The sequence below is a fragment of the Monodon monoceros genome, unplaced genomic scaffold (assembly GCF_005190385.1).
Source record: "Monodon monoceros isolate NGI ecotype Baffin Bay Population unplaced genomic scaffold, NGI_Narwhal_1 Super_Scaffold_17, whole genome shotgun sequence".
Taxonomy (NCBI): Eukaryota; Metazoa; Chordata; class Mammalia; order Artiodactyla; family Monodontidae; genus Monodon; species Monodon monoceros.
Genome location: NW_021703773.1, coordinates 706,028 through 731,962, shown reverse-complemented (window position 1 = coordinate 731,962; position 25,935 = coordinate 706,028). Strand labels below are relative to the sequence as shown.

At 41.1% G+C, this 25,935-nt stretch overlaps 1 protein-coding gene across 5 annotated transcripts in view; it reads left to right on the top strand.

Moving 5' to 3' along the window:
* The window catches only part of PSD3 (pleckstrin and Sec7 domain containing 3), a 565,580-nt gene that overhangs the window by 131,324 nt on the left and 408,321 nt on the right, over positions 1 to 25,935 (top strand). For 4 of the 5 annotated variants that reach the window (XM_029226681.1, XM_029226683.1, XM_029226685.1 and 1 more), the window contains exon 2: positions 1,375 to 1,483. The exons of the other annotated variant lie outside the window; for it this stretch is intronic. In XM_029226681.1, coding sequence (XP_029082514.1) covers positions 1,375 to 1,483 — 109 coding nt within the window. The remainder of the gene's footprint in view (positions 1 to 1,374; positions 1,484 to 25,935) is intronic. 5 annotated transcript variants of the gene reach the window in all.

Here is a 25,935-nt window from a genome sequence, read left to right as displayed (position 1 = left end):
TCCCATCCTTCTCATCTCTGTGGGTATTGGTTCCTTAGAGAGCCTTTCTTAACCACCCCTACCTAAATTAGGGCACCAAATTCCTCCTTTATCAGCCTGAGGCTCCCTAAACACATCAACAAGTGAATATTGCCTCTCCATCAGGGAAAAGGATAATTAACAGCCTGTGATTATGAAACATGCAACTCCAAGAGGAGTGGAATAATTTTACACATTGTGAACATTAAGTGATTGTAGAGCTATTTTAAGAAATTGCTATCTTGAAATTGTTCAAGAAGGTCTTTGATATTGTTATTCAAGAACAAAGAGAGGCCGGCCCACTGAACCTGTCTGCAGAGGGTGATGGAGGTACTCATAACCCAGCCATGCGCCTCCTCACTGCTGTCAATCATTTCTGCTCCAAAGGGTAAAGCAGATGTCATAAAATTTCCCTCCTTGAAGTAGCTGCCTGGTTGCTGATAGAACCCTTCGTGCTCCTCTCTCCTAAAGTGAATGGTCAGTTGCTGCTCAGACATGAGAAAGATGCCTCATGATTAGACGGTAGAAACCAGTGTGGTAATATCTGGATCCTGGTTTTAATTTTTGAGTTCGGAGTGAAGAGGCAGCATAATGACTCCCTGATTGGACTCGGTCAAATTTCTTTGTGTTTTGAAATTTCTGCCTCGTTACTTATTTTTAATTAATCCTAGGCCAGAGAAAGGAGGCACTCCTGATTTTTGGCAGTTGCCTAAAGCAGCCAGGAGAAGGGTGATAGGAGTTGAGAATCATGTTGTGAACCACTTCAGTGACCTTTGTAGTTTTTCTTTCAAATAAGTGTCCCAAAGGACACTGGGACAGATGCTTGAATTTAGGATAATAAGTATAAACGCCTGGTACTCCTGTTTGGCTAAATGGTGTTCCTGATTAAATAAAAATGTGGTCTCTTTTGGGGAAAGACTACTTTTTGTTGACATACTTTAGCAGAACCCATGCACAGAAGTATTCCTGGTATGGACTGTGGGTAATGATAATCATTTGGAAAATGATGTGTCTAAAAATGAAATACAGTTTTCTTATTGCAAAAAAGTAACATATACTTAATTTTTAGAAATTCTACCATAATTCTGCCCTCCAATCAAGCCAAACTTTTCATATTTTTCTTGTTCCCCTATAGATGTTTATATGTTTATCTTTCTATATAGTTGTAATCTTGCTGTGATCATCTTGTATTCTGACTTATGTTATGTTATGATTTTTATGTTTCATTTTTAATGGCTGTATAGCATTCTATCAAGTAGAAATGTCATAACCATTCTCTTGTTGGTTGATTTGCTTTATGATGTATTTTTTATGATATACTTTTAATGATGTCTTTGTTTTGCTCTAATTTTGCAGGCAGAGACATTTGTTTGGGTTAACAGTGCATCAGCACATTCCCAGAGTGTTGCCAAGGCCAAATATGAATTTTTATTTGGCAGATCTGAAGAGAAAACTCCAGATACTAGTAAGTGTTTCCCTACCTTCCTCTTTCAGGTAACAGATAGGAAGTGCTATTGAAATTTCAAATCTCAGAAGCTGAGAATTCTTCAAATCAAGAAGTGACTTGAAATTACCTAAAGCAGGCTACTAGAATCACATCCTGTATTTCTGAGTTCTACACCTTAGGAAGATGTAGAATTATTAGTGAATAATTAAAGCAAACAGGTTTCACAGAGGTAGGAAGGCAGCAGTGCGGATGGAGAAAAGGTACTCAATCAGCAGGAGATAAAGGCCATAGGAGTCCTGGGAGTCAGGCAGAGAAGGGTACTGAATGTGGTTAAGAGCTTTGGCTCTTTAGCTAGGCTTCTTGAGCGTCAATTCTGGCCTTGTAACTTATGAGATGCGTGACCTTGAGTAAGTTGTCCAAGCTATTTTTGCCTCAGTTTTCTCATCTGTAAAATGGGATTATAGTGATATATGTCTCAGAAATCTTTTGAGGATTAGGTAGATTGACGTATGTAAGGATCTCAAAACCATACTTGGCATGTAATAAATGATATGGAAGTGTTTGCTGCCATTATTATTTATTATGATCATTATCATCATCATATTCCTGACCTTTGAAGCTGACATTTAGAAAAAATACAATCCTGACTCTCCTCAACTCCATCACTGACACTGATTTTCTGTTTTGGGTAGACAAGGAATCTGACCTAATGTATTGGTAGCTGTTGTTCAGTTGAAGAAGTCAAATGCTAACTATTCATTTTGATTTATGTGTTAGATGGGATTATATAATGGGCTCGCTAATACCTGGGGCTAGCAAGAATGCAGTGTATATCAATAATTCCTTTTATCTTAATAATGAATATTTATTAGATATTTCAGTAGTTGGGGACTCTTAATGAAGTATAAAACAGCTAAATTATTTAAAAAAAATCATTCTGCTTTTATTATGTAGCATAAATACCTAACATTCTAGGCTAGAGGTTTGGGGCACTTAATCATTTATTCACTTTGTCTCAGGGAGTACTGACTGTCATCACCCCGAGACTGTGTAAAACTCCTCCTTGGCATAGCCTTAACTTTGTGATTTTGTGCTAATTAAGCTGTTTTTAACTTTGATAAAACATGACTTTTACTTCACTATATAGAGATACTATCAACTGTCTACATAGTCCTTTGACTTACTGGTGGGTGAGTTTGGGTCTACCTTACTCATAGGTTTTGTAGTTTTCCAAGTGTACCTGAGGAGAATCAAAATGACATTTTAAATCTCCTGTTCCTTATTTGCCTTGGTAAAAATGGTTGGTGTTATTTATTTCTAGTGTGATGTTATTCTGCAGGCGTGTAAGTGTGCATGCATTTATTAAACAAATCTATTTAACGAACACTTATTATGTGCTAGTCACCTGTGCTGGGCACTGTCGTGGTACAAAGAAGTAGAAGACAGTCCTTGCCACATGGGGGCTAATTCTTTGGTCAGAGAGAGGGAATGATCATTTTCAGCTGTGCTGGTGATGGCTTCATGGAGGAGGTGAAAGTTGCACTGTTCTTTATTATTATTATTATTATTATTATTATTTTTTTTTGCGGTACGCGGGCCTCCCACTGCTGTGGCCTCTCCCTTTGTGGAGCACAGGCTCCGGATGTGCAGGCTCAGCGGCCATGGCTCACGGGCCCAGCCGCTCCGTGGCACGTGGGATCCTCCCAGACCGGGGCACGAACCCGTGTCCCCTGCATCGGCAGGCGGACTCCCAACCACTGCGCCACCAGGGAAGCCCCGCACTGTTCTTAAAGAATGACTAGTATTCTGATTAATTGAGTTTTGGGGAGGGCATTTCAGACTGAGGGAAGGGTATGACCAAGGGTGTGGTGGCAGAAAATAACAAATTTTTTGGAGAACATGGAGGAAACTGCCCAGGTTGGTTTGCAAAGCATATCTGTGAGAGATAGGTTTAGAAAGATAACCATTTAGAAAGGGGCAGAATCATGGAGGGTGAAGAGTGTGCATTTTAATTTAGGTATGCGGAGATGAAGTGCCAGGTATTGTTTTTTTTAATCTATTTTTTATTTTTATTTTTTTATTGGGGTATAGTTGCTTTACAATGTTGTGTTAGTTTCTGCTGTAAAACGAAGTGAATCAGCTATATGTATATATATTTCCTCTCCCTCTTGGACCTCCCTCCACACCCCCTAATCCCACCCATCTAGGTCACCACAGAGCACTAAGTGGAGCTCCCTGCGCCATACAGCAGGTTCCCACTAGCTATCTGTTTTACATATGCTAGTGTATACATGTCTCCCAATCTCCCAATTCATCCCACCCCCACTTCCCTCCCCCCTTGCCCCCCCGCCCCCCGGCCTGTGTCCACACATTTGTTCGCTATGTCTGTGTCTCTGTTCCTGCTCTGCAGATAGGTTCATCTGTACCATTTTTCTAGATTCCACATATATGTGTTAATATACATAATTGTTTTTCTCTTTATGACTTACTTCACTCTGCATGACAGTCTCTGGGTCCATCCACGTCTCTGCAAATGACTCAGTTTCATTCCTTTTTATGACCGAGTAATATTCCATTGTACATATGTACCACATCTTCTTTATCCATTCCTCTGTTGATGGACACTTAGGTTGCTTCCATGTCCTGGCTATTGTAAATAGTGCTGCAATGAACATTGGGGTGCATGTGTCTTTTTGAATTATGGCTTTCTTAGGATATATGCCCAATAGTGGGATTGCTGGGTCATATGGTAATTCTATTTTTAGTTTTTTAAGGAACCTCCATACTGTTCTCCATAGTGGCTGTATCAATTTACATTCCCACCAACAGTGCAAGAGAGTTCCCTTTCTGCACACCCCCTCCAGCATTTATTCTTTGTAGATTTTTTTTTTTTTTTTGCAGTACGCGGGCCTCTCACTGTTGTGGCCTCTCCCGTTGTGGAGCACAGGCTCCGGACGCACAGGCTCAGTGGCCATGGCTCACGGGCCCAGCCACTCCACGGCATGTGGGATCTTCCCGGACCGGGGCACGAACCCATGTCCCCTGCATCGGCAGGCGGACTCTCAACCACTGCGCCACCAGGGCAGCCCCTCTTTGTAGATTTTTTGATGATGGTCATTCTGACCAGTGTGAGGTGATACCTCATTGTAGTTTTGATCTGCATGTCTCTAATAAGTGCTAATAATAATTGCTAATAATTAGCAATGTTGAGCATCTTTTCATGTGCCTCTTGGCCATCTGTATGTCTTCTTTGAGACATGTCTCTTTAGGTCTTCTGCCCATTTTTTAATTGGGTTGTTTGGTTTTTTGATGTTGAGCTGCATGAGCTGTTGGTATATTTTGGAGATTAATCCCTTGTCAGTTGCTTTGTTTGTAAATATTTTCTCCCATTCTGAGGGTTGTGTTTTCATCTTGTTTATGGTTTTCTTTGCTGTACAAAAGCTTTTAAGTTTAATTAGGTCCCATTTGTTTATTTTTGTTTTTATTTTCATTACTGTAGGAGGTGGGTCGAAAGAGATCCTGCTGTGATTTATGTCAAAGAGTGTTCTGCCTATGTTTTTCTTGAAGAGTTTTATAGTGTCTGGTCTTACATTTAGGTCTTTAATCCATTTTGAGTTTATTTTTGTGTATGGTGTTAGGAAGTGTTCTAATTTCATTCTTTTACATGTAGCTGTCCAGTTTTCCCAGCACCACTTATTGAAGAGGCTGTCTTTTCTCCATTGTATATTCTTGCCTCCTTTGACATAGATTAGTTAACCATATGTGCGTGGGTTTATCTCTGGGCTTTCTATCCTGTACCATTGATCTATATTTCTGTTTTTTGTGCCAGTACTGTCTTGATTACTGTAGCTTTGTAGTGTAGTCTGAAGTCAGGGAGCCTGATTCCTCTAACTCTGTTTTTCTTTCTCAAGATTGCTTGGCTATTTGGAGTCTTTTGTGTTTCCACACAAATTGTAAAATTTTTTGTTCTAATTCTATGAAAAATGCCATTGGTAATTTGATAGGGATTGCATTGAATCTGTAGATTGCTTTGGGTAGTATAGTCATTTTCACAATATTGATTCTTCCAATCCAAGAACATGGTATATCTCTCCATCTGTTTGTATCACCTTTAATTTCTTTCATCAGTGTCTTAGAGTTTTCTGCATACAGGTCTTTTGTCTCCCTAGGTAGGTTTATTCCTGGGTATTTTATTCTTTTTGTTGCCATGGTAAATGGGATTGTTTCCTTACTGATTTTTTGTTGTTAGTGTATCGGACTGCAAGAGATTTTTGTGCATTAATTTTGTATCCTTCAAGTTTACCAAATTGATTAGCTCTAGTAGTTTTCTGGTGGCATCTTTAGTATTTTCTCTGTATAGTATCATGTCATCTGCAAACTGAGAGTTTTACTTCTTCTTTTCCAATTTGTATTCCTTTTGTTTCTTTTTCTTCTCTGCTGTGGCTAGGACTTCCAAAACTATGTTAAATAATAGTGGCAAGAGTGGACATCCTTGTCTTGTTCCTGATCTTAGAGGAAATGCTCTCAGTTTTTCACCATTGAGAATGATGTTTCCTATGGGTTTGTCGTATATGGCCTTTATTACGTTGAAGTAGGTTCTCTCTGTGCCCACCTCCTGGAGAGTTTTTATCATAAATGGGTGTTGAATTTTGTCTAAAAGCTTTTTTCTGCATCTGTTGAGATGATCATGTGTTTTTTTTCTTTAATTTGTTAATATGATGTATCACATTGATTGATTTGCTTATATTGAAGAATCCTTGCATTCCTAGGATAAATCCCACTCGATTGTGGTGTATGATCCTTTAATGTGTTGTTGGATTCTGTTTGCTAGTAATTTTTTGAGGATTTTGGCGTCTATGTTTATCAGTGATATTGGCCTGTAATTTTCGTTTTTTGTGATATCTTTGTCTGGTTTTGGTAGCAGGGTGATGGTGGTCTCCTAGAATAAGTTTAGGAGTGTTCCTCCCTCTGCAAATTTTGGGAAGAATTTGAGAAGGATCGGTGTTACCGCTTCTCTAAATGTTTGATAGAATTCACCTGTGAAGCCACCTGGTCCTGGACTTTTGTTTCTTGGAAGATTTTAAATTACAGTTTCAATTTCATTACTTGTGATTGGTCTGTTTATATTTTCTACTTCTTCCTGGTTCAGTCTTAGAAGTTGTACCTGTCAAAGAATTTGTTCATTTCTTCCAGGTTGTCCATTTTATTGGCATATAGTTGTTTGTAGTAGTCTCTTATGATCCTTTGTATTTCTGTGGTGTCATTTGTAGTTTCTCCCTTTTCATTTCTAATTTTATGGATTTGAGTCCTCCTTTTTTACTTGATGAGTCTGGATAAAGGTTTATCAGTTTTGTGTATCTTCTCAAAGAACCAGTTTAGTTTTGTTGATCTTTGGTATTGTTTTCTTCATTTCTGTTTCATTTATTTCTGCTCTGATCTTTACGATTTCTTTCCTTCTACTAATTTTGGGTTTTCTTTGTTCTTCTTTCTCTAGTTGCTTGAGGTGTTAGGTTAGATTGTTTATTTGAGATTCTTCTTGTTTCTTGAGGTGAGATTGAATTGCTGTAAACTTCCCTCTTAGAACTGCTTTTGCTGCATCCCATAGTTTTTGGGTCATCGTGTTGTCATTGTCATTTGTTTCTGTGTATTGTTTTATTTCCTCTTTGATTTCTTCAGTGATCTCTTCATTAGTAGCATTTTTTTAGACTCCATGTGTTTGTATTTTTTACAGTTTTTCCCTGTAATTGATTTCTTTTTAAAAAGAATTATTTATTTATTTATTTATTTATTTTGGTTGTGCTGGGTCTTCATTGCTGCATGTGGGCTTTCTCTTGATGCAGCGAGTGGGGGCTACTCTTTGTTGCGAGCTAGTCTGCACAGGTGTCTCATTGCAGTGCCTTCTCATTTTCGTGCAGAGATCTAGGCACATGGGCTTCAGGAGTTGTGGCATGTGGGCTCAGTAGTTGTGGCTTGCTGGCTCTAGAGCGCAGGCTCATTAGCTGTGGCACACAGGCTTAATTACTCCGCGGCAAGTGGGATCTTCCTGGATTAGGGATCAAACCCATGACCCCTGCATTGGCAGGTGGATTCTTAACCACTGTGTCACCAGGGAAGTCCCTGTAATTGATTTCTAATCTCATAGCTTTGTGTTCAGAAAAGATGCTTGATATGATTTCAGTTTTCTTAAATTTACTGAGGCTTGATTTGTGACCCAAGATGTGATCTATCCTGGAGAATATTCTGTAAGCACTTGAGGAGAAAGTGTACTCTGCTGCTTTTGGATGGAATGTCCTATAAATACCAATTAAGTGTGTCTGGTCTGTTGTGTCATTTAAAGCTTGTGTTTCCTTGTTGAGTTTCTGTCTGGATGATCTATTCATTGGTGTAAGTGGGGGGTTAAAAGTCCCCCACTATTATTGTGTTACTGTCAGTTTCCCCTTTTAAGCCTTATGTATTGAGGCAGTCCTCTGTTGGGTGCATAAATATTTACAATTATTATGTCTTCTTCTTGGATTGATCCCTTGATCATTATGCAGTGTTCTTCCTTGTCTCTTGTATCAGTCTTTATTTTAAAGTATATTTTATCTGATATGAGTATTGGTACTCCAGCTTTCTCTTGATTTCCATTTGCATGGAATATCTTTTTCTGTCTTCTCAGTTTCAGTCTATGTATGTGTCTCTAGGTCTGAAGTGGGTCTCTTGTAGACAGCATATATACGGGTCTTGTTTTTGTATTCATTCAGCCAGTCTATATCTTTTGATTGGAGCATTTAAACCATTTACATTTAATGTTATTATCGATATCTATGTTACTATTACCATTTTCTTTATTGTTTTGGGTTTGTTTTTGTAGGTCTTTGTCTTTTCTTGTGTTTCCTGCCTAGAGAAGTTCCTTTAGCATTTGTTGTAAAGCTTGTTTGGTGGTGCTGAATTCTCTTAGCTTTTCCTTGTCTGTAAAGCTTTGGATTTCTCTGTCAAATCTGAATGAGATCCTTGCTGGGTAGAGTAATCTTGGCTGTAGGTTCTTCTCTTTCATCACTTTAGGTATATCCTGCCAATGCCTTCTAGCCTGCAGAGTTTCTACTGAAAAATCAGCTGATAACCTTATGGGGATCCCTTTATATGTTATTTTTTGTTTTTCCCTTGCAGCTTTTAATATTTTTTCTTTGAACTTAATTTTTGTTAGTTTGATTAATACGTGTCTCGCTGTGTTTCCCCTAGGGCTTATCATGTATGGGACTCTCTGCACTTCCTCGACTTGGGTGACTATTTCCCATGTTAGGGAAGTTTTTGACTATAATTTCATCAAATATTTTTTCAGACCCTTTCTCTTTCTCTTCTTCTTCTGGGACCCCTGTAATTCAAATGTTGGTGTGTTTAATGTTGTCCCAGATGTCTGTGAGAATGTCCTCATTTCTTTTCATTCTTTTTTCTTTATTCTGCTCCTCGGCAGTTATTTCCACCATTCTATCTTCCAGCTCACTTATTTGTTCTTCTCCCTCAGTTATTCTGCTATTGATTCCATCTAGTATATTTTTCATTTTAGTTATTGTGTTGTTCATCACTGTTTGTTCTCTAGTTCTTCTAGGTCCTTGTTAAACATTTCTTGTATTTTCTTGATCTGTGCCTCCATTCTATTTCTGAGATTTTGGATCATCTTTACTATCATTACTGTGAATTCTTTTTCAGGTAGGTTGCCTATTTCCTCTTCATTTTTTTGGTCTTGTAGGTTTTTACCTTGCTTCTTTGGCTGTAACATATTTTTTTGTCATCTTATTTTTCTTTTGATTGGTGGGGCTGTCTTCCTGTCTTGCTGGTTGTTTGGCTTGAGGTGTCCAGTACTGGAGTTTGCCAGCAGTTGTGTGGAGCTGGGTCTTGGTGCCGAGATGAGGACCTCTGGGAGACCTCACACTGATTAATATTCCCTGGGACCTGAAGTTCTGTTAGTCCACTGGCTTAGACTTGGTGCTCCCACCACAGGAGCTCAGGCCAGAGCCCTGACCTGAGAACCAAGACCCTGTAAGCTATACAGTGCAGCAAAAAAAAAAAAAAAAAAAAAAAGCAACAAACAGAAAAGAGCAGAACAATAACAAAGAATAAAAAATAGAATTAGAAAAGTTAAAAATATATTAGAAAAAATAATAAAAATGAAACAACAAAACAGAACCACAACAGCAAAAGCAAAAAAGAAAAAAGAAAATAAAGAAAAAAAAAGAGATAAAAAAGTAAAAAAATAAAATATTCCCTGGTGCCTTCTCTATCAGTGTCCTTCTCCCGATTGTGAACTACAGCCAACCCCCACCTCCCCAGTGGGCCCTCCAAGACCTCTACGTAGGTCTCTGGACTCACTATGTCAGCCCTACGTCTCTGTGTGTTCCTTTCACCAGCGTCTGTTCCTGGAGCTGGCCTGGAGCACACGTGCCCATGCAGGCCAGCTGGGGCACAGGTGTTCACAGGCACACCCACAGGGGCTGGAGGAGGCCTTGGAGGGGGGCAGCGTTTGGCCCACCTGGACCCACGCGGCCAGAGGAGGCTTTGTCAGGGGCGGGCCTCAGACCTGGGACCCGTGCAGTCAGAAGAGGCTTTGGCCGGGGCCACTCAGGTCCGGAACTCATGCGGCCGGAAGAGGCCTTATGTTGGGGGCTGAGGCCCAGGACTCGTGCAGCTGGAAGAGGCCTTGGTGGGGAGGAGGAATTCAGGCCCAGGAACTGTGCCACCGGGAGAGGCCTTGGTAGGGGCAGGAGTTCAGGCCCGGGACCCCAGCAGGCTCATGGGGGCCCGAGGGGCTGGGGGAGATGCTGGCCGCATTACCCTCCAGTCCCCTGATTCTGTGAAGGTCCCTCTCCTTCCCTGCTGATCCTCTTGCTGTGAGTCGGTGCCTCTGAGCATGGGAACCTCTCCCCTCCCCCAGCCCCCCCACAGGGGTGCCAGTCCCATCCCACCTCCACTTTTCTTCCCCCACTCCTTCCTTCCCATGTCCAACCTGGTCGATTGGGGATTTCTCCCATCCTTTTAGGGGTCCAAGGTCCCTCACCAGCGCCTAGTTGGTGCCCTTTTTGTGAGGAGATGCGAACTCTTTGTCTTCCTACTCTGCCATCTTGACTCCACCTTTCTTGTTGTTTTTCTAACGCTCCAGCCTGGGGTAACTGTATTTCTCCAGGTACCATTTTAGAGAGAAAATCAAGATGGGTTGATCTGGAAATTGGAAGGGGCAGCAGAAGTTGTTGCTTATCGTAGGAGGGGTGTAAGATGCAAGTTTATATTGACTTTTGGAAAGTACTTTTTTTTTCTAATCTTCACAAAGAAATGATGGCACATTTTTATCATTTCAAAAATACTCTTGAAGTTTCATTATATTGACCATTCATCTATTGTCAAAACACTGCCCAAACTCAGAAGACCATAGGGAAAGGTAGTAGAGAGAATAGGACAGTGTTTTTATTTGAATTTTATTGATAGGCATACCTCTTCCCACTTGTTTTTGTTTTTCCAAGTGGATTAAATAAGTGACTGAAACTGACTAAGTGCTCCAGAAACAGCCTGCTGGAGAAATGGAAATGCTGACATTGCGTTTTGAATGCATCCCCAGTAATGTTCAGGTGGTAGCCTCTTAGTAATGCAGCCAAATCAGTGAAGGTCAGTTGACTCATGACTCCAGTTAGGCCCAAGGAAAGTGTCGCTGCTCTAGGGACAGGAGGCTTAGGCTTTGCCACTCAGTGGGGACTTAACATGGGCTGTGGGTGGGAGTTTCTAGGGAAGACAATACAAGATAATTTGCAAAGTGTTGCTTATTGCAGGGGTTTTGAATCTGTGACAGAGTTTGGGGGTGTTGGATGGGGTATGGGAGAACATGAGAACAGAGGAAAGAGTCCCTTGACTGGGAATTAAGGTCTGGATTCTGTGATCTGTTCATCAGTGTAGTGAAAGAGGTGACCTTGCTTCTCTCTATTCCCTGCTGCTTTCTGGGAGCTGTCGCAGCTTTCAGGAGCTCTTCAAGGGCAAGTCCGTAGTTGGTAATTGCTGAGAAGCTTTGAGCTAGTGTGGCATCAGTTGTGCTGTGACTTAATGAGGAACAGGGAGGCGAGTCACCAGAGGTTCCCCTCTTCCATTCTGATCAGCTCTTGGAATATTTGTGGAGCTGCATTGAACTACAAAGAGGTAAAAAAGAGGTGCCACAGGAACCCACCTGGGGCCACCTGTGAAGCAACACCTCCCAGACTTACCCCTTGCCCCTCGTTTTCTCTCCTGGCTGTTGCACTGAGGCTGCTGGCTTCTCTCAGCTAGTCAGATGGAGTCCGCTCTAACAGGAGGAGGCTTCATTTTGGGGAAGTACATTCTTTGAGGTGTTCCTAAGGCAGTATCAGATGGCTGAGGTTGGTATGTCTTTTGGGGCGAAATCCAGAGGGAAGAAATGCTTGAGAAAGTCTTTGAAGAAGAGTGAGACTGTTCCTTGGCTTGTGGGGAGGACACATGACTTGTGGAAGCGTGTGAGGGGGCAAAGGGCCCGTGGTATCCTGAGAAAGGGAACAGACTTCTCGTATTAGCTCTTGGAAATTTACAGACTCTCACTCCTACCTTCTCTACTGATTTTTAAACTTTGAGATAAGTAGGTAGGAAATAAGCTTCAACAGTATTGAAGAAATTGTCCAAGGGCATGTAGTTTAGATGCGTTCAAGTCAGGTGGAGGCCAGGGAAGAGGTGGGGGGTTGGCGGTTGATGAACTGGTTTTCCAGAGCTCTGATGGGCAGAGTCACTCGTGTGGAATTGAAGCCCCAGCCTGCAGCCCAGATGGGGTAGACGTCCAAGTGTATCATCTCTTGACATCTGGAAATTGACACAAACGTGCTGGGCTGGTGAAACCCCACGAGTTACTGCTGAAGTACATGCAAAACCGCCCAGAGGGGCTCTTTCACAGCCCAGGACATAGAAGACCCTCATATTAATGAATAGATCAGTGACCCTAAAATGGAGAAGCTCACAATAAAGTGGTATAAACTGCAGAAAGGAAGGAGCTTCCATGGGAGGGAAGGTCAGCATACACAGCAAGCAGGGAAATCAAGACCCACAGAGCCAGAGATAGTAGAATATTCTGAAACTATAATAGGTTTGTTTAAAAGATAAAAGAGGGAACCATTATGATAAAAGAGGAAAGTATGAAGTAGAGAACAGACATATATGAACAAAAAATAACTTACAGAAAATGAAAAATATAAAGAGTGAAATTTATTTATTTATTTATGTAAAAAATTTTATTTATTTATTTTTTTTGCGGTACGCGGGCCTCTCACTGTTGTGGCCTCTCCCGTTGCGGAGCACAGGCTCCGGACGCACAGGCTCAGCGGCCATGGCTCACGGGCCCAGCCACTCCGCGGCATGTGGGATCTTCCTGGACTGGGGCACGAACCTGTGTCCCCTGCATTGGCAGGCGGACTCTCAACCACTGCACCACCAGGGAAGCCCCATAAATAGTGAAACTTAGGAAAGCACAATGGTTGAGTTAATTTTACTTTTGGTGGGGGCTGATGAACTTTTTTCTGATCCCTGCTTTTTTTTTTTTTCCTGCTTTTCAAATGTTATCTGCAGAAAAGTGAAAAGAAGGAAAAAAACGAGCATTCGTAATTCCAAGCAATATGTTCTCATCTTGGCAAAGCTTACTTCCGATTTTTTTCTGTTTGTCTGTTCCATCCCCCAAAGGCACACACATTTCTTCGTTATTTAGTAAACATACAGGCGGTTACTCTTTGTCAAGCATTGTTCTAGGTCTCGGGGTGGAGTGTTGAACAGAACTAAAATCCTGGTTTGACAAATTGCTTAACAAAGATTGTTCCAATTCCGAGTCTCCTCTGTGGTACAGGTGTCACCTCCTCTTCCTCATATTACTGTCTGAGACAAAGCACCGCACCACATTTAATAGGGGAAAATGCACTGGTTAGGCTTTATTCCCCCAGATGTAGGTATTTATTTTTTATTTTAAATATGAATTTAAAGTTTTTATTATCAAAATAATATGAGTATATAATCTGAGAAATATAACTGTTACTAAAGTATGCACGGCCCATGTGCGGGTCCCCCGCCTCGCTTTCTTCCCCTAGTGGCAGTGACTTTTGACTGTTGCTGTTTTCTTCTACTCTTTTTCCTTCTACTTTTGCTTTTGTTTCTTAAGCTTTAATGGTAGTTGCCTTATAGATAATATGCTTGCACCTGTATTTCTTACTTATTCAGAAAAAGTATAATAAAAATGAGGAATTTGGCTCACTTTCACCCCCTCCCCCCCCCAGCACCACAGGTTGTATTCTTACTTTTAGGTTTTTACTTGGTTACATTATGGTTGTTAAATCTCAGGACACTCTTGTGTAAGATAAGAATGCAGCACCCCTGCAGCCTGCCTAGCTTTCCTTCCCCCAACTCGGCCTCCTTGCGTCTCACCTTTACTTTTACAAGGCTGTAGGCATTTATATACTGTTCTGTAACTACAGGATAGCAAAATCTTTTCTGCTTTTACTACAGGTTGATTCTGAAAATTAAAAACCTGGCATCAGCATTTACAGAGTGCAGAATCCAGGTGGTGTAGTTGGAACTGAAGTGAGAGAAGCGAGTCCTATTTCCGTGACCTCCGCTGCTCAAGGGGTGATACAGTCAAGGAGAGCAGAGAGGAGACAGAGTGAGGTTAACTGTATTATTTGTAACAGGCAGGTTGTTTTCATCTTGAAGGCTTTCTTAGAGTCTTCTGACAACCTGTTCTCAGTTGTGCCATAAGTTTTCTAGGCCTCTGTACAGCTGTTCCCCTTTGACTTTGACAGAATTCTTCATTGCATTCTTGATTAGATGCACTGTATCTTGGATTACATGCCTCATTCTTGGAATCTGTTTTTTTTGCTAGAGTATATCTATCCTTTAGTAATACTTCCTGAGAGGTTCTGGGGTTGGTAACGTTCCTAAAGCTTTGTATGTCTGGAAACGACCATTTTGTTTTTATGCTTCATTGCTCACTCCCCTGGAACTGAGTCTAGATCCAGCTCAGTTCCCTTCAGAATTCTGAAGGCGAGCCCGCTTTCCTTGGCATCCACTGATCCTGATGTGACTCTGAGGCTTGCTTCCTTGTGCGGGACCTGCTCTCCTTAGACACTTTTGAGGTCTCCTCACCTCAGTCCTCTGAACTGTCAGGAGGCACACATCGTTAATTGTTCTTTCTGTGCACTTGGTGAGCCCTTTAGGTCATACCTTAGCTCTGGAAGTATATGTTCTATTTTTTTTTTTTTATTATTTCCCCTCCATTAAAAAAAATGCTTTTTACTTCTAAAAGTCCTGTTCATTTTTTTTCTTTTTTTTTTTTTTTAAAGCAGCTGTTGAAAGCTGAGGAGCAGGATTTGACTTTCTTGAGATCAACTTTGGAGCAGCACTGCAACAGTGCATCTCAATTAGACTAGAGAGCTTTTATCTCCAGAAACTTGCGGCACCAAATGTAATTGAGGTCAGACTTTTTAATGTACATATTAGCTATCAAGGCTTTGTTTAAGATTTTCTTCTTCATGTGTTTTTTATTGGAGAGCTAGTCTTTCCTTGACGTACAGAACTCTTTGAGTGCCGTGAGGGTGTTTTAGAGTAAATTTGGGTCCTCAAGATGGGTCCCTGAGCAGAATTTTTCATTTTCAGGTGTAAGAACTACTTTTTTTTTTCCTTTTTAAAATTTTTTTTTATTTTTCCCCTTTCCTTTTATTGGCGCACCATGTGGCTTGCAGGGTCTCAGTTCCCTGACCAGGGATTGAACCCTGGCCACATCAGTGAAAGACCAGAATCCTAACCACTAGGCCACTAGGGAGCTCCCAGAACTACTTTAGAAAGTCTGCTTTTAGCAGAACGTCCCTTCACCATTCCTAAATCAACTATCCAGTCTTAAGTTTCCTTTTATTTTTAGGTAGGAGGTATCTTTTCCCTTTTATTTTGTAAAGGGGAGGTCATATACTGGCATCTTACATGCATGTTTTATTTGACCTGGCCAGTGTTTTAATGAAAAATTGAGCTAACCTGAAAAAAACATTGGGGGATTTCATGTAAAAATCCAGACTTCAAGCGTCTGTAGGGAAATCTGGGGTGCACCACTGTGTGGGTGTTGCAGCTGGCCCTAGATAGAACTCAGGTGCTGCAGGCTCCTACTTTGCCTGCTTTCCGTTTGTGTTGCCTCCTGAAGCTTGTAGGCGTTTGGGTTTAAGGTCTCTGCTTTAAAGTCATACTAGTGTATGGCTTGTTATTTTGACATGTTTTCCAGTAATGATTCTCATTATGTCCTGCTTTGCAACCCTGACTAGCATCCAAAGGTGGATATATCATGAAGTATGCCTGGGAACTTTCCAAGGCCTTCTGAGGCCTAGCAATTTTTTCTTCTTTCGCTTAAAGAGAACATCCCAAATTTTGTAAATTTCAGGAGCCACAAAACTGGATTTGCCCCTGCCAGCATGAGAACCACCTGTAGACTTTTTAAAAGAAAAAAGATTCTTGGGCCTATGCAATCAGAATCTGTGGGCAAGGGACCCAAGCATCTCTCAGTTTTTAGGCAGCTCCCCAGTGGAAGATTATGATGCACATACAGGCTTAAGAACTTCTGTATTTAAAAAGGTAGTCACCTGAGCTATTTGTAAACTATTTTAATATTAACAAGATTCATTGTGGGATCCTTTAATACATTTGAACTATAGTTTGATGTATTTTACTGACATTCGAAACTGAAGTGCTTAGGAACCACTCCCAACTGAAGATCAATCAGATAAGTTAAGAGGGCATCTCTGAAATTAAAATTGTGATGTCAGTATGAAAACATTGATTTGATTGTTAAGAAAATAGTGTGCATTATTAGTTTTTCAGGAATTTTTGAGGTTTCCTATATCTGTAATGTTTGTCCACTCATGTGGAATTTCACTGGCAATTTCTGTTATCCTAGTAGTCACGTAAATATTTGCTTTGGAAAACATTATTGTATAGGTGAAATCAGGCAGAGATTCTGAAGTCATTATAATGAAGATACAGCAGACAAGGAGATGTGATATTGCAGCCTGATACAAGTGCCTCTGCTCTTATTGCTTGGGTAGGTTGAATGCTTGTTTTAAAGCAGTGGTTTTGGAAATTTGTGGAGATGATTTTAATTGTTACAGTGACTGGGAGTGAGGCCTGGCTACTGGCCTTTAATGGGTAAGTGCCTGGGATGCAAGGCATCCTGTAGGGCATGGGATAGTACTGCACAAGGAAGAATTGTCCCAAGTGCTCATGACTTCGAGTGTCCTGTTAGACATTCTCGTAGGGGAAAAACATGTTTCTAACGATCTGGGCATAGGATATGTAACCAAAAGGTTTTTCATGTCATTTTAAATATCAGTGAGTTTTCTAGAACTATAACTACCATGTGAATCGAGGGAAGATTCTACTTCTTTTTGTTTGGAAATTCACTAAAAATTGTTCACCATTTCAAAAGTCATTACCACAAGGTAATGACTGTGCTGTTGAGTTGTCAGTTCAACACACCTGAGGTCTGTGCTTGAGCCTAGCTTTCAGGGTGAGGCTGCATGTAGATACAACCTGAGCATGTACATCATGAGGAACATTTTAATTCTATTTCTCCTTTGTGTTACGTTTAGTAAACCACTGAAGGCGCACCTTTAGTAAGTCATGATATTGATTTTCTTTTTTGATATTGTTTTGATTTTTATATTTAGCTTTGAATTTCACTTGAGGATAATAAAGGAGGCATTGCCAAATATTTGTTGTGAAAAGGTATTTTTGCTCTTAAAAAGTTGAGAATTGCTATTTTAAAGCAATGGCTCTTAACCAACAGTGCACATCACATTGACCTGTGGACGTTTTGAAAATGATCATTGTGAAGCTCCCCTGGCAGTACTAATTTAATGGTTTCCTAGGAAATTCTAGGAACTCTACAAACCGTTTCCAGTTCATGGCATACTTGGAAAATGATATTCTTCATATCGTACACTAGGGGGAATGAAAGCAGCTGCTTAAGGCTGCAGGTGACTGCCTGGGGATCCTGGCAGCTCCCGCCCTGCCCTGCCAGCAGAGATGTACTGACACTTTGGAAGCTTGGGATGCTTATTAAAAATTCAGATTTTTCTTTGCACAATGTATATGTATATCAGATCATCACCTCATACACTTTAAATTCTTAGGATTTTATTTGTCAGTTATACCTCAGTAAAGCTGAAAAAACAATTTGGCTTCTTGAACCTCACCCCAGTAATTCTGATTTTGGTGTGTGACCCAGAAATCTACTGTGATGAGCTCCCCAGGTAATTCAGACCGGCAGTCTGCTTGTAGGGGTAGGTGCAGTAGCCATGCGTTGTCTGATGGACACAGAACAGGAGGGGCTAGGCTCCTTTCTGAGGACATGTGAGGTGATGGTCAGAGATTTCTGAGAGAAAGTGGGGAAGTGAGACCCCTGCTGGAAACAGTGGAGCAAACACTGCTGAGAAGCCCAGGGAGAACTCCCCTTGCTCCTTTCACATGAGGGAGCTCTGAGGGAGCTGAGCACATCGACAGGTGAAGAACAGACCCCCTCAAGGTACTCTTCAGATGTCAGGAAGAAAGGGGTAGATGCTAACATATTTTGAGAGATAAAACGTCTATTTTTAGAAAGGAGAATGGAGAAGATTGTAGAGACTGGTGAGTTTAAGGATGATCTTTAGCCAAATTTTAGAGGATTATTAGAAGTATGGGAGAGTAATAGTCCTCCCCAGGTGAGAGCTGGCGCTGGAGTGGAAAGGATGAGAGGTGGGAACGGGGGTGGGGGTAGGGCGCTGAGGTGATAGGCCTTCTGAGGGTGAGGGACTTGGGTGGGTTGGTGGAACTGAAAGTTGTCGGGGGTGGCTGGAAACCCACGTGTTATTAACGTTATTAACATTCCCTAAATGGATGTTATTGGAACACAGTTAGGGAAATGCTGATATACTAGCAACAGGCCTGGGCAAACAATCTAGAGGCCTGGGTTTTCATTTATGTCAGGTATCAGATGCCACAACTTGCTTCAAGATGAGTGAAGGCACTCCTGAAGGTGTTTACTTTTTCAATATACAGCAAATACCTGTAGTTGCTAGGCTGGAGGTGTGGAGATAACAGTGTACAGTGTGACTGTGAAGGCTGGTTGGGGAAACAGACAGGTAATGTGATGGTTCTAACATTATATGATTCCTGCTACAGTAGAAATAAAAACAGGGAGTTTCGGGAAGCTGGGACAGCTTCCCAGGAGAGGTGATTATCTGAGCAGAGTTTTGTTTTTTGTTTATTTTTGCGGTACATGGGGTTTTCACTGTTGTGGCCTCTTCCATTGCGGAGCATAGGCTCCGGACGCGCAGGCTCAGCGGCCATGGCTCACGGGCCCAGCCGCTCCGCGGCATGTGGGATCTTCCCGGACCAGGGCACGAACCCGTGTCCCCTGTATCGGCAGGTGGACTCTCAACCACTGCGCCACCAGGGAAGCCCTGAGCAGAGTTTTTGAGGCTCAGGTGGAATGGGTGCTGGCAAGACAGATGTTTCAGACAGTGGAAGAAGTATATGTAAAGCTATGGTGCCGTGAAAACCATGGATTGTTCAGAGCAGCTGGTGTCAGTGGGCGTAGAGGGTGGGTGTGAGGGAGAAGGCTCGGGACAGGCAAGGGCCAGGCTGTGCACAGTGTTATGTGCCCTGCTAAGGAGTATGTGTTTCATTGGATTTTTTAAAATAATGGATTGATTCTTTATGTTTGGGATTTAGGGAATCAGTCTGAAAGCAGTGTGGAGACTGGATTGCAGTTATGGAGAGGTGAGATTGGAAGCAGTGTGCCTTGTTAGGAAGGTGCGTGCGCGCACACACATGCACACACACATGTACGCACACACACGCACATACAGCGCACACATGCACGCGCACGTGCACCACACACACGCAGCACACACACGCTCACATGCGTGCGCACACACCCCTGTGGCTTAAAGAAAATACAAGTTTACTCTTCTCTTCCGTGAAAGGGATCCAGACAGATGATAGAGAGCTCGGGCGGTGGTTCTACAGTGTCAAATGAGCCACACTCCTGTGGGCTATTTGGTCTGCCATCCTTTAAACATTTCTTATCTTCTAATGTGGTTGGTTGAGTTCCAGGCAATTCCCGAGAGCACAGAAGAGGAAGAGGGCAACCAGAAGGGCAAAGGGGCATGTGTCATCTGTACTTTAAGGATATTTTTGAGAATATCCTTACCACAGAACATTTTCAGTTACAGCTCATTGCTTATAGTGTGGTGCCATGGAAAATGCAGAAAATGTAATCTTTAGCCATGTGCCCAGCTAGAAATTGGGAGTTCTGTTTGTAAGGCAGGGGAGGTGGGCAGTGGGCTCAGACCACCTGTGTGATTGCCACAGAGAGTAGTACAGGGATGCAAGGGGCTCATGATGATGACGGGGCTGAGGCAGTGGCAACAGGGAAGAAGGCAGAGTGCAGAGAGGGAGGCGCTGCTCTCAGCACCTGATTGGGTGTGGAAAGTAGGAAAGAGGGAGGCACTGAGGGTGGTTCTGCTTTGGGCAGCTGGGTGGATGGTGGTGCCTTTCAACAAGGTACAGGCTGGAAGGAGGAGCAGGTTTGGGGTGGTAAGGAGAATGGTGACAGCCCACTATGCTGGGTTTCGGACACTGGCACTTTCATGTAGGGATGTCCGGTGGGCAGGGGGTGTGTGGGGCTCCTCCAGGGAGAAGAGACTTTGGAAGTGGATGTATTGCCCAGGGAACATGTGCACCATGGGAAGACTGCAAGTGGCACCTTGAAGAAGATAAATATTTAAAGGGTGTTTAAAAGGAATTCAGGATGATGAGCCAGGGAGATAGAAGGAAAAGCAGAACAGAAAGGTATTGGGAAATAAGAGGGAAAAGATTGTAATAAGAAGGGAAAATTGGGCCCAGTAAATAAAGGCTGAAGTGTCTAGCAATTAAGAAGTGATTGAATGCAGTAAAATAGAGAAATAGATGTGTGTGTGTTTTGGTATCTCTGTCTATATGTATCAGATATGGGTGTGTGTATATGTGTAAGGTTGTTTAGATCAGCACATGATTCAAAATGATCATAATGACTGTCAAAATCACTCAGGGTAGATGGCTGCTGAGCTGATCTCTAGGAGTAGAGTCTGCATATCCTGTGCCCCCCCCTTCCCCCTTGGCAGCCCACTTTGGGTTTTTGTCACTGTGATAGGGCAGTAACTAGGTCTCTCAAGCTAAAATTCTGTATATATTTATTGCTAAGTGAGAATGTTTTTATGGGCAGAGAGGGGTAGATATTTAATACAAGGACTAGTGTGCCTTGAAAAACATGAAATGGTTTAAAAAATGTGATGAAATTAGGGTCCCAGCTGCCACTGTTCACCCCTTCTTTGAGCTTTAGCATCAGGCTGTGAGTGAGGATGGGGGACCGCTTAGGACTGCAGCGGCCTTGGTCAGGTGGAGCTGGACATGATGTTTTTTTTTTTTTTTAATTTATTTTGTCTGTGTTGGGTCTTTGTTGCTGCGTGTGGACTTTCTCTAGTTGCGGCGAGCCGGGGCTACTCTTCGTTCCGGTGCGCGGGCTTCTCATTGCGGTGGCTTCTCTTGTTGCAGAGCGCAGGCTCTAGGTGCGTAGGCTTCAGTAGTTGTGGCACACGGGCTCAGTAGTTGTGGCTTGCGGGCTCTAGAGCACAGGCTCAGTAGTCGTGGCGCACAGGCTTAGTTGCTCAGTGGCAAGTGGGATCTTCCTGGACCAGGGCTCGAACCTGTGTCCCCTGCATTGGCAGCCGGATTCCTAACTACTGTGCCACCAGGGAAGTCCCAACATGATGATTCTTTGTTCCTTTTAGGACAGTCCTACATCTAAAGGTATGACAAGTTCACAGGCACAAGTGATTTTGAAAGGTGTACTGTATTTTATGGTATCATTTTAACCTGATTTACAGATACCTAATGGCAGATTTCTGCATTTTCCTTCAATAAGTATATATATGTTTTACCCTGAAAGCTTGGAAAGAAATTGTTGGGTTGGCCAAATCGAATTTTTTTGTACAAAATTCTATGTTTAGGTTCTGCTGATAGTTAGACAACACTTCCCTCTGGTGGACGGAGTTTGCGACACTTTTTAATTTTTATTTATTTATTTATTTTTTGATTGTTTATTTTTATTTTTTTTGCATCTTTATTGGAGTATAATTGCTTTACAATGGTGTGTTAGTTCTGATTTATAACAAAGTGAATCAGTTATACATATACATATGTTCCCATATCTCTTCCCTCTTTTTTTTTTTTAACATCTTTATTGGAGTATAATTGCTTTACAATGGTGTGTTAGTTTCTGCTTCACAACAAAATGAATCAGTTATATATATACATATGTTCCCATATCTCTTCCCTCTTGCGTCTCCCTCCCTCCCACCCTCCCTATCCCACCCCTCCAGGTGGTCACAAAGCACCGAGCTGACCTCCCTGTGCTATGCAGCTGCTTCCCACTAGCTATCTACCTTACGTTTGGTAGTGTATATATGTCCATGCCTCTCTCTCGCTTTGTCACAGTTTACCCTTCCCCCTCCCCATATCCTCAAGTCCATTCTCTAGTGTGTGTCTTTATTCCTGTTTAACCCCTAGGTTCTTCATGACATTTTTTTTCTTAAATTCCATATATATGTGTTAGCATATGGTATTTGTCTCTCTCTTTCTGACTTACCTCACTCTGTATGACAGACCCTAGGTCTATCCACCTCATTACAAATAGCTCAATTTTGTTTCTTTTTATGGCTGAGTAATATTCCATTGTATATATGTGCCACATCTTCTTTATCCATTCATCCGATGATGGACATTTCGGTTGTTTCCATCTCTGGGCTATTGTAAATAGAGCTGCAATGAACATTTTGGTACATGACTCTTTTTGAATTATGGTTTTCTCAGGGTATATGCCCAGTAGTGGGATTGCTGGGTCATATGGTAGTTCTATTTGTAGTTTTTTATGGAACCTCCATACTGTTCTCCACAGTGGATGTATGAATTTACATTCCCACCAACAGTGTAAGAGGGTTCCCTTTTCTCCACACCCTCTCCAGCATTTATTGTGTCTAGATTTTTTGATGATGGCAATTCTGACTGGTGTGAGATGATATCTCATTGTAGTTTTAATTTGCATTTCTCTAATGATTAGTGATGTTGAGCATTCTTTCATGTGTTTGTTGGCAGTCTGTATATCTTCTTTGGAGAAATATCTATTTAGGTCTCCTGCCCATTTTTGGATTGGGTTGTTTGTTTTTTTGTTATTAAGCTGCATGAGCTGCTTATAAATTTTGGAGATTAATCCTTTGTCAGTTGCTTCATTTGCAAATATTTTCTCCCATTCTGAGGGTTGTCTTTTGGTCTTGATTATGGTTTCCTTTGCTGGGCAAAAGCTTTGAAGTTTCATTAGGTCCCATTTGTTTATTTTTGTTTTATTTCCATTTCTCTAGGAGGTGGGTCAAAAAGGATCTTGCTGTGATTTATGTCATAGAATGTCCTGCCTATGTTTTCCTCTAAGAGTTTGATAGTTTTTGGCCTTACATTTAGGTCTTTAATCCATTTTGAGCTTATTTTTGTGTATGGTGTTAGGAAGTGATCTAATCTCATACTTTTACCTGTAGTTGTCCAGTTTTCCCAGCACCACTTATTGAAGAGGCTGTCCTTTCTCCACTGTACATTCCTGCCTCCTTTATCAAAGATAAGGTGACCATATGTGTGTGGGTTTATCTCTGGGCTTTCTATCCTGTTCCATTGATCTATATTTCTGTTTTTGTGCCAGTACCATAGTGTCTTGATTACTGTAGCTTTGTAGTGTAGTCTGAAGTCAGGAAGCCTGATTCCTCCAGCTCCGTTTTTTGTTCTCAAGATTGCTTTGGCTATTCGGGGTCTTTTGTGTTTCCATACAAATTGTGAAATTTTTTGTGCTAGTTCTGTGAAAAATGCCAGTGGTAATTTGATAGGGATTGCATTGAATCTGTAGATTGCTTTGGGTAGTAGGTTCATTTTCACAATGTTGATTCTTCCAATCCAAGAACACGGTATATCTCTCCATCTGTTTGTATCATCTTTAATTTCTTTCATCAGTGTCTTATAATTTTCTGCCTACAGGTCTTTTGTCTCCTTAGGTAGGTTTATTCCTAGATATTTTATTCTTTTTGTTGCAGTGGTAAATGAGAGTGCGTCTTTAATTTCTCATTCAGATTTTTCATCATTAGTGTATAGGAATGCAGGAGATTTCTGTGCATTAATTTTGCTTCCAGCTACTTTACCAAATTCATTGACTACCTCTAGTAGTTTTCTGGTAGCATATTTAGGATTCTCTATGTATAGTATCATGTCATCTGCAAATAGTGACAGCTTTACTTCTTCTTTTCCGATTTGGATTCCTTTTATTTCCTTTTCTTCTCTGATTGCTGTGGCTAAAACTTCCAAAACTGTGTTGAATAAGAGTGGTGAGAGTGGGCAACCTTGTCTTGTTCCTGATCTTAGTGGAAATGCTTTCAGTTTTTCACCATTGAGGACAATGTTGGCTGTGGGTTTGTCATATATGGCCTTTATTATGTTGAGGAAAGTTCCCTCTATGCCTACTTTCTGCAGGGTTTTTATTATAAATGGGTGTTGAATTTTGTCAAAAGCTTTCTCTGCATCTATTGAGTTGATCATATGGTTTTCCTCCTTCAATTTAATATGGTGTATCATGTTGATTGATTTGCGTATATTGAAGAATCCTTGCATTACTGGAATAAACCCCACTTGATCATGGTGTATGATCCTTTTCATGTGCTGTTGGATTCTGTTTGCTAGTATTTTGTTGAGGATTTTTGCATCTCTGTTCATCAGTGATATCGGCCTGTAGTTTTCTTTCTTTGTGACATCTTTGTCTGGTTTTGGTATCAGGGTGATGGTAGCCTCATAGAATGAGTTTGGGAGTGTTCCTTCCTCAGCTATATTTTGGAAGAGTTTGAGAAGGATAGGTGTTAGCTCTTCTCTAAATGTTTGATAGAATTCGCCTGTGAAGCCATCTGGTCCTGGGCTTTTGTTTGTTGGAAGATTTTTAATCACAGTTTCAATTTCAGTGCTTGTGATTGGTCTGTTCATATTTTCTATTTCTTCCTCATTCAGTCTTGGCAGGTTGTGCCTTTCTAAGAATTTGTCCATTTCTTCCAGGTTGTCCGTTTTATTGGCATAGTGTTGCTTGTAGTAATCTCTCATGATCTTTTGTATTTCTGCAGTGTCAGTTGTTACTTCTCCTTTTTCATTTCTAATTCTGTTGATTTGAGTCTTCTCCCTTTTTTTCTTGATGAGCCTGGCTAATGGTTTATCAATTTTGTTTATCTTCTCAAAGAACCAGCTTTTAGTTTTATTGATCTTTGCTATCGTTTCCTTCATTTCTTTTTCATTTATTTCTAATCTGATTTTTATGATTTGTTTCCTTCTGCTAACTTTGGGGTTTTTTGTTCTTCTTTCTCTGATTGCTTTAGGTTCAAGTTTAGGTTGTTTATTCGAGATGTTTCCTGTTTCTTAAGGTAGGATTGTATTGCTATAAACTTCCCTCTTAGAACTGCTCTTGCTGCATCCCATAGATTTTGGGTCGTCGTGTCTCCATTGTCGTTTGTTTCTAGGTATTTTTTGATTTCCTCTTTGATTTCTTCAGTGATCACTTCGTTATTAAGTAGTGTATTGTTTAGCCTCCATGTGTTTTTATTTTTTACAGATCTTTTCCTGTAATTGATATCTAGTCTCATAGCGTTGTGGTCGGAAAAGATAATTGATACAATTTCAATATTCTTAAATTTACCAAGGCTTGATTTGTGACCCAAGATATGATCTCTCCTGGAGAATGTTCCATGAGCACTAGAGAAAAATGTGTATTCTGTTGTTTTTGGATGGAATGTCCTATAAATATCAATTAAGTTCATCTTGTTTAATGTATCATTTAAAGCTTGTGTTTCCTTATTTATTTTCATTTTGGTTGATCTGTCCATTGGTGAAAGTGGGGTGTTAAGTCCCCTACTGTGAATGTGTTACTGTCGATTTCCCCTTTTATGGCTGTTAGTACTTGCCTTATGTATTGAGGTGCTCCTATGTTGGGTGCATAAATATTTACAATTGTTGTATCTTCTTCTTGGATCGATCCGTTGATCATTATGTAGTGTCCTTCTTTGTCTCTTCTAATAGTCCTTATTTTAAAGTCTATTTTGTCTGATATGAGAATTGCTACTCCAGCTTTCTTTTGGTTTCCATTTGCATGAAATATCTTTTTCCATCCCCTTACTTTCAGTCTGTATGTGTCTCTAGGTCTGAAGTGGGTCTCTTGTAGACAGCAAATATATGTGTCTTGTTTTTGTATCCATTCAGCCAGTCTGTGTCTTTTGGTGGGAGCATTTAGTCCATTTACATTTAAGGTAATTATCGATATGTATGTTCCTATTCCCATTTTCTTAATT